The following is an 8,147-nucleotide window of genomic DNA, read 5'->3' on the forward strand; positions in this document are numbered from 1 at the left end:
GTTATTGTAGCGTTAGAGTTGCTCCTTTAAAGCCTTATTTTGTTCAGCTCAAAAACACTGCCTTATTTATTCACCAAAGCAGTATCTCTTGTATTTCAGTATAGACTGAATTGTGACAACAACAACAAAAAAAAAGTCTACTTTGTTTCTTTTTGTTTTTTCTTTTAAATAAAACTTGTTTGTTTGTTTTTTTAACAATAATACCTGGAATATATGTTACATTCACGTCTTAAATGCTGGACACGCGAATTGAAGATTTATATTGTCCTCCCTGTTGTGAACTAAACGAGAACATACAAGGTAAGAAGCCGTTTATAATAAAAAAATAAATAAATAAATAATGAAAACAAAACAAAACCAAAAAAAAAAAAAAATTGAAGACGGTTTTTTTTTTTTTTTTTTTTTTTTTAGCCAAGGAACTGTTCGAAACTCGATACAAAATAGGTCCCCTCTTAGGGAGAGGCGGGTTTGGATCGGTCTACGCGGGGCAGCGACTGTCTGATGGCTTGCAGGTAAATGCCACCACATTGCCCAGTACTTATTCTAGTGCAGCCTTGCATGCAAAACCTAAAACAGGTAGCAGGTTGTGCATTGATGCCTTTTAACGTGTCATGCACGTAGCGTGTGTTGCACAAGCGTTAGTTCTACAAACTGCAGCCTTTTTATTTTAATTCACTTCACTGCTGAAGTCCAGCAAAACCCGCAGGCGGTGCAGTCTTGCGCTTGTGTTAGTGGCTGAAATAGAGAATCCCAAGCGCCGATCGCAACAGCTGTTTTGCTATTTCGTAATGGGGTTATTTTAAAGCACGGGAGATGCATCTGCGGTGCATAATTACTACTGTTGCATTGTAGGGATGCATTTTAAAATGACTCGATTTAAAAAAAAAAAAAAATGTATTTAGTAGTAAGCCTGACCCCCCACACCCCCTTATTTCCATATAGGTCGCAGTGAAACACGTTGCAAAGGACAAGGTACAGAAATTGATTCGGCTGGTGAGTTTATTATTATTATTATTATTATTATTATTATTATTATTATTATTATTATTATTATTATTATTATTATTATTATTACTGGTTATGCCACGTTAGGAATATAACCAAAATTGGTTTTACCTTTAAATCTTTTTTTTTTTTTTTTAAAAAAAGGTTTTAAAGTTGGATTTGTACTCGTGAGAAATGCCTGAATTAAGTTTTTGATTGTAACTCGTGGCAATAATACCAGTGTAAATCCATCCGGCATTTTCTGTATGTCGCAAAAAAAAAAAAAGTAATCTTGATAAACTTTCCCTCCTAATTTTGAAATGGTATATGCACATAATAACAAGTAGCTGCTTGCATTATTTGGACTGACGCTGGATTGTACTGTAGTGCTCGTTTTTTTTTTTATTGCAGTATTACAGTTTTAAAGAGAGGAGCTGTTTATTTGGGTCTGAGGGAGGAGGTCAGTCGAGGGCGCTCCTTTCAGTTTTGGGTGAAGAAGCTTGAAAGCTGACGTGTGCGTTTCGGAGGGAGTCCGAGAAAGAAATAGTGTTGCAATAATATTGCAATTCTGTAGTGTGGTTCCCCCTGCTGGAAAATAATTGTGTGTGTGTGTCTATCTATCTATCTATCTATCTATCTATCTATCTATATATATATATATATATATATATATATATATATATATATATATATATATATATATATATATATATATATATTATGTATATGTATATGTGTATGTATATATATATATATATATATATATATATATATATATATATATATATATATATATATATATATATATACTGAGCATCAAAAGAAAAGTATCACTTATATTTGGATAAAATTCACTAGATATGATCAAAAAATGACAAACTCTTTTTTTTTATAAACTTTTTTATTTTTATGTGTATATATATGTGTGTGTGTATATATATATATATATATATATATATGTGTGTATATATGTGTGTGTGTATATATGTGTAGATATATATGTGTGTGTGTGTGTGTATATATGTGTATATATGTGTATATATATGTGTGTGTGTGTATAAATTAGTTTTGAAATTATAACAAACATTTGAAGATGATATTATTATTATTTATTATTATTATTATTATTATGTAATTAATTAAACATGTTAATTGATGTTTTTGGCGATGTAGTTTCTAAATAAATTTATTTTCTGGATACTCTGAGGAGTAGATCAAAATTTGGGGGGGGGTGGGGGGATAACTTATTGCATGGCAATACCGTTGGAGAACGGCATGGCAGCCTCCTCCAGACTGTCTGCTAACCGGCTCTGTGCCCCTCTCCGCAGCCCGGCGAGCCCCGGCGCTTGCCGGTGGAGATCGCTCTCCTGCAGCGGCTGTGGAGCGGCGGCGCCCCTCGCGGGATCATCCGAATGCTCGAGTGGTTTGAAACGGCCAACGGTTTCGCGCTGGTGCTCGAGCGGCCGCAGCCGTGCCGGGACCTCTTCGACTTCATCTCAGAGCGGGGCTGCCTGGAGGAGCCGCTGGCTCGGCGGTGCGCTTTCTGATTGTTATTTATTATTGTTATTACTACCTTTTTGTGTATTTTTTTTTTTTAAATGGGTTGTAATAAAGTTTAATGTGTGCTTTGTCCTAATTTTGAATGTTAAGCTGAGGGTGAGCCAGCCTGCGGCTTGGGAAACTTGCTTTCCAGCCCGCTGCGCCTTGTCTTCTCTCAGCTTTTAGCTGCGGTTGTAAATTCAACCAATTCATATGCCCTCTAGGGTTGACTGCAACACCCAATGCACACCTTTTCAAATTGGGGGGGGGACCTTTCTGCTCCATTCCTGGTCTTTGTTCCAACCCTGTTCTAAATCGCTTAACTGAACCAATTCAACCTCTATCCCAGATACTGAGTTGTATTTTACCTGGAAAACCTGGAGTGGAATCTCCCTCCGGGACCGGGATTGGTTGAGCAGCCCTGTTGACGGTGTCTGACTCTGCATGGCTCCTCCTCAGGTTCCTGCGTCAGGTGACAGAGGCTCTGCTTTACTGCCAGTCCCTGGGAATCGTGCACCGCGACGTCAAGGACGAGAACATCCTCGTGGACACCCGTAAAGGGGAGACCAAGCTGATCGACTTTGGCTCCGGAGCGCTGATCCAAGAGAGCTCATTCGCTGAATTTGAAGGTAAGGGAAGTCGGACACGGGCGTGTTAAGTTTTCTATTCACTGCATCTGTCTGTTTTTGTCAACGCATCCTGTTTGTTTGTTTTTTCCCCCAAAAGTTGTGTTAGGGCAGCTTCTCAAACTCCGTGGAGTTCACACACAAAACTGTTGAAACCGATTTGTAAAAACGAAATAAAAAAATTAAAAAACTGTGATCCGACAGGGGTCTTTGTTTTTCGCCATCTGATTGTCACATAAATATATAGAACGTACAAGTTTATACAGTCTCTAACCCTCTCTCCCTCTCCCTCTCTCTCTCTCTCTCTCTCTCCTACAGGGACTCGAGTGTACAGCCCTCCTGAGTGGATTCTTCACGGTCGCTACCACGCTCGTCCCCTCACAGTCTGGTCTCTGGGGGTACTGCTGTTCGACATGGTGTGTGGCGACATCCCCTTTGAGGGGGACATGGAGATCGCCCGGGCCCAGCTTCGCTTCACCAAGCAGGTCTCCCCGGGTAAGAGACGCACTTCAAATCGCCTCCATTCCCCTTTATAGTAAAAGCACAGGCCACGTGATCTGTGTGCATCTTTTAAAAATAGTTCCACTCGAGTCCTTTTAAAAAACTGGTGATGCATTTTGTGTTTGACATCCTGAACTATCTCCTCGTTGGCTGAAAGTGACATTATAATGCTTTGTCGTCGTCCCCCCCCCTCCCCACCCCATCCCTACAGAATGCCAGTCTCTGATTGGCTGGTGCATGGCCTTCAGACCAGAAGATCGACCCACCATGGAAGAGATTCTGCTTCACCCATGGATGACTGCTTCAAGCACAGCAAATGAACAATACGATCCAATCCTGGGGGTGTGCAGAACCAACAACTCATAAAACGAGAGAGGAGGGAGGAGGGAGGGAAAGAAGACTAGCTTTCCTAAATTCTATATTCATTTAAAGACCATAACAAACTCCCATCAAAAGTCTACGTAGCTTAACCCCCCCCCCCCCCCACACACACACACACACACACACACACTGATTTGATGCTTTAATCCCATTAACTTCTAATTTTTGTATTTATTTATTTATTTATTTATTTAGGTCATAATTTAGTTTTTTTTTTTTTCTTTTGCAAGTCTAGACGTCTCCTCCCCACCCTCCTTCGCTCCCGCCTTCAAAGTCGGAAAATGAAATCTGCTTTTAATTTATTTGGAAACTCTCTCCTCGTTGTCGAGTTTTACGTTTAGTTTCTGAACACCTGGTTTTACAGGTGATAGGCTAATGATTCGAAAACCCTCTACTTACGAGGAGAATCGGATCCAGAGTTAAAAAAAGAAAAAAAAAAAAAAGACAGCAAGCAAGATGAAAGCCAGTTGCTGAAAACTGTTTTTAAAAAAACAAATGCAAACCAGAATCTTGAAGGTAACATTAAGGCACTCGCTGCACCAACAACTGCTTCTGCAGAGTCGCTTCCAATAGGACCTGCTTTGTTTCACTTCTCCCCCAGAATGACAGGAGCACAAGGAGGTTAAGCGACTTGCTCAGGGTTCCACACAGTGAGTCAGTGAACTGGGATTGAACTGGGACCCTCCTGGTAACAATCCCCTTTAACTGCTGGACCACCAAGCTCTTTTTGTAAATCCAGGAGAATCGCAATGGGATAACCCAAGCCTTGAAAGACATCACCAGTGATCTACGTGCAAACCTGACCAGAGAGAGTATGCCTAGACATTTACAGGCAGCTAAAATAGATTCCAGATTGGCAATTGGGAGTCATTTTGACGGATGGAAAGTTATGACGAAAATAGTTAAGCTGTATACTGGAGCGATACAGCAGGATCTCGTGCAGAAATCTGTGCAAAGCTGTGTTCGGACTAGGATACTGTCAGGCAGCTATTGTAGAGTTTGAATCCTGAAGAAAACTCTTAGAAAACTGAACAAGGAACTGCTGCAGAAATCTGTAGGCAAACCTTTTAGAAGTGGGAAAGAACATGTCAACGCCAAAGTCTCTTTTTCTCAGCTGAGACAAAGGCACGCTGGCGCTTGTGACTTGTTTCGTGGGGGATACATAAGCCTGCAAAATAAAACGAATGCAGATTGTACCTCTGTTCTTGTTTGTCACAGGCTCTTTGTTTTGAATTGAAGGCTGTTTTCTGCAGTTTTATGAATGTTGTTTTTAAAAATGTAGGCAGTTCCAAATTGTTAGGCATTCTTTTTAGGTCATTTTAAAACGTTACTTCTCTGAATACCACCAGCTTTTAACTCTGTTATAATCGTGCTGGTATTTTTAGAAGTTGACAGTAGAGACAACAGGTTCAGGCATTTGAATTCGTGGTTGCATTTGGTTGAGCACATTTTGAGACAGTGGTGTGATCTCAAAACTACACATAAAATGAGGCCAGTCTATTTTTTATTTTGAAGGCAGCTGGAGGATTTTTTTTTGGCGTCTTCCAAAAAGTTTTTCATAAAAAAATTAAATAAAATGATCCAGTCAGTTTGGCATGTTTTAATATACAAAGGATGCATACAATAATTTTAAAACCAAGCTGCTTTATTGATTCAGTTCAGTACTAAACTACCGGACCGCATCTTCAGGGATGTGAATAAAGACTCCTTGCACAGTAGTTTGATCCATTCCAGGATTAAGTTTATGAAGACACACCTGAGCTTGTTGCCTAGACACACTGTGGCTGCTCAAGCTGGTAGTAAAACCTGGAATGGGTGACACTGCTGTGCAACAGGAGTCTTATTCCCCTCCCTGCTCTCCTACCTTTTATTAACTATGGCCAGTTTGGTTTGAAAAATCAAAGCCTTTTATAGACAGTGACTTTCTTATTTTTGTAGCGTCGCTAAATAAGACCGTCCTGATGCAAACGATCAAAGACTTGACCATGAATCCTGGCCCGCCCCAGGGTTTCTGCAGAGGTGTGTTGTAAATACTTGTGTCTTCTGTTTTAACTGTGTTACAGCATTTCATTATTTAAATGGGGAAAGGTTGGGTGCAATGTTTTCCATGAATAAAAGACGTGGAATTGAAAAATTCACTGAGGAATGAGTCCTTATTTTTTTCTTGTCACTAATATTGTCATACACTAAACTGTACATAAATCTAACCCTTTTCATCTTCGGTTTCACAAAGGGGGACTGCAAAGCGGTGGTTTATTCTATAGTGGGGGTGATGCAAAACCTTTGGTCACAGCTGTATTTGCAAACCTGACCAAACCAATGCGAAGACAGTCACTGGCACTCAATTTATAAATTACACAGGAGAACCAGAGTGGAGTAACCCAAACCTTCACTGATCTGCATGCAAACCTGATCACAGAGTGTATTCCCTTTAAGAAGTCCCTGTGCATCGATGACCGTAATGCTTTCACTGTACAATTTGCCAAATCCTTTTGCGTAGAGGCTAGCCAGTCTGGACAGCACCTTTGGGCTGTAAGTGTTTTGTTTTTCTGTTTTTTTTTTTCTTCCCCTGTGGCGGTTTCATGGATTTGCATTGGATTTGCATTAATCTCACAGTGCTGGATGTCAAGTTGTGACAACGCCTCATTCAAATTTACCCCCACGCATACGCTGTTTATTTAAAACTGGGAGGGACTCCAAAAATAAAAGATTCCAAAATCTGTGTGTTTGTCATGAACACCCTCTGCTTTATTGCACATGTCTGCTTTTACTATGGTAAACTTTTATAAGGGTTAGTTTACCCTGGTTTATTTTTTAATGTGCTTTACTAGACCTCTCTGTGCTTTACAATGCTTCGCTGTGCTTTACCAGACCTCTCTGTGCTTTACAATGCTTGCCTATGCTTTACCAGACCTCTCTGTGCTTTACAATGCTTTACCAGCCCTCTCTGTGCTTTACAATGCTTTATGCTTTACCAGACCTCTCTGTGCTTTACAATGCTTCCCTATGCTTTACCAGACCTCTCTGTGCTTTACAATGCTTGCCTATGCTTTACCAGACCTCTCTGTGCTTTACAATGCTTCCCTATGCTTTACCACACCTCTTGTGTTTTACAGTGCTCCCTATGCTTGACTAGACCTCTCTATGCTTTACAATATACTGGCACACACAATGCAGTGTTTTGTGTATGCTATAGCATTCGTGCTACAGTGTATAGTCCTTCCCTAGGCTTGCAGTCCACAGTTTGGCAATATAATCTCTTAGTTTGCCTTTTTAAATTGCCTCTGCAAGGTGCAGAGTTGTACGAACGCTGGCGGTGAATTGAGTGCACGTTAATGTTTGATGGTGCTTTTTAAACCTTGAACAAAGTTTGGATAATTCAATTGTTTTATGTAGCACATGACAAAAGGATTGCAATATTGACTGCGAAGTTTAAAAACCACTGTGCTAGTGTTTGGGCTCAGTATTGCAGTACACTGGCAGGACCCTGTACTGTACTGTGTTCAGCACACTGCACTGAAAGGCTGGTGGATTCTCCCTTTGGTTACGGTTCCTCCAGGGAAAAGGGTAGGTTAAGATTGCCCTCTTGTGATTCAGTTCAGTATAGCACTACCTTGATTTTCATTGTCAGAAATCAAAGCGATTAATCTCCTTAGTAATTCCCCAAAGTATTGAAAACAGCCTATAGGCAACACTGAGTGGTGCGATTTTACTGGAGTTGCTCTGCATTCCCTGGTTCCCTGATACCCGCACGGACCTCTCAGAACTACATTTCCCATCATCCTCCTGCTCACATATTGTAACCGGGATGGATTTACCAGTGAGCAGGAGGAGGATGGGAAATGCAGTTTTAACAAGCGAACCCTCTTTAACACAAGTAGTCTTCCAATCAATAATTACAGTGAAGCAACGCATCTGTAAATTAACAAAAAGAATAAACAGTAACACTTTTTTTTTCTCTATGGTTTATCTTTTCTATTTTAGATAACGTTTCTGAAATTTTCAACTCTGTATAACTATTATTACACTATGTAACACAATTTTTAGTGTCTTTTCGTTAACATAAAGTCAGAAAAAAACAACATATGAATCCAAATTAACATGTATTTATACTAA

At 40.0% G+C, this 8,147-nt stretch overlaps 1 protein-coding gene across 1 annotated transcript; it reads left to right on the plus strand.

Moving 5' to 3' along the window:
- On the plus strand, window positions 1–6,165 carry pim2 (Pim-2 proto-oncogene, serine/threonine kinase). The gene is made up of 7 exons (XM_041236973.1): window positions 1–300; window positions 412–512; window positions 943–993; window positions 2,313–2,518; window positions 2,983–3,152; window positions 3,468–3,644; window positions 3,862–6,165. The coding sequence occupies exons 1-7, from the start codon at window positions 234–236 to the stop codon at window positions 4,014–4,016; spliced, it is 927 nt and encodes a 308-aa protein (XP_041092907.1). The 5' UTR covers window positions 1–233; the 3' UTR covers window positions 4,017–6,165.
- The last annotated feature ends 1,982 nt before the right edge of the window (window positions 6,166–8,147 follow it).

This window comes from Polyodon spathula, chromosome 43, assembly GCF_017654505.1.
Source record: "Polyodon spathula isolate WHYD16114869_AA chromosome 43, ASM1765450v1, whole genome shotgun sequence".
NCBI classification, from domain to species: domain Eukaryota; kingdom Metazoa; phylum Chordata; class Actinopteri; order Acipenseriformes; family Polyodontidae; genus Polyodon; species Polyodon spathula.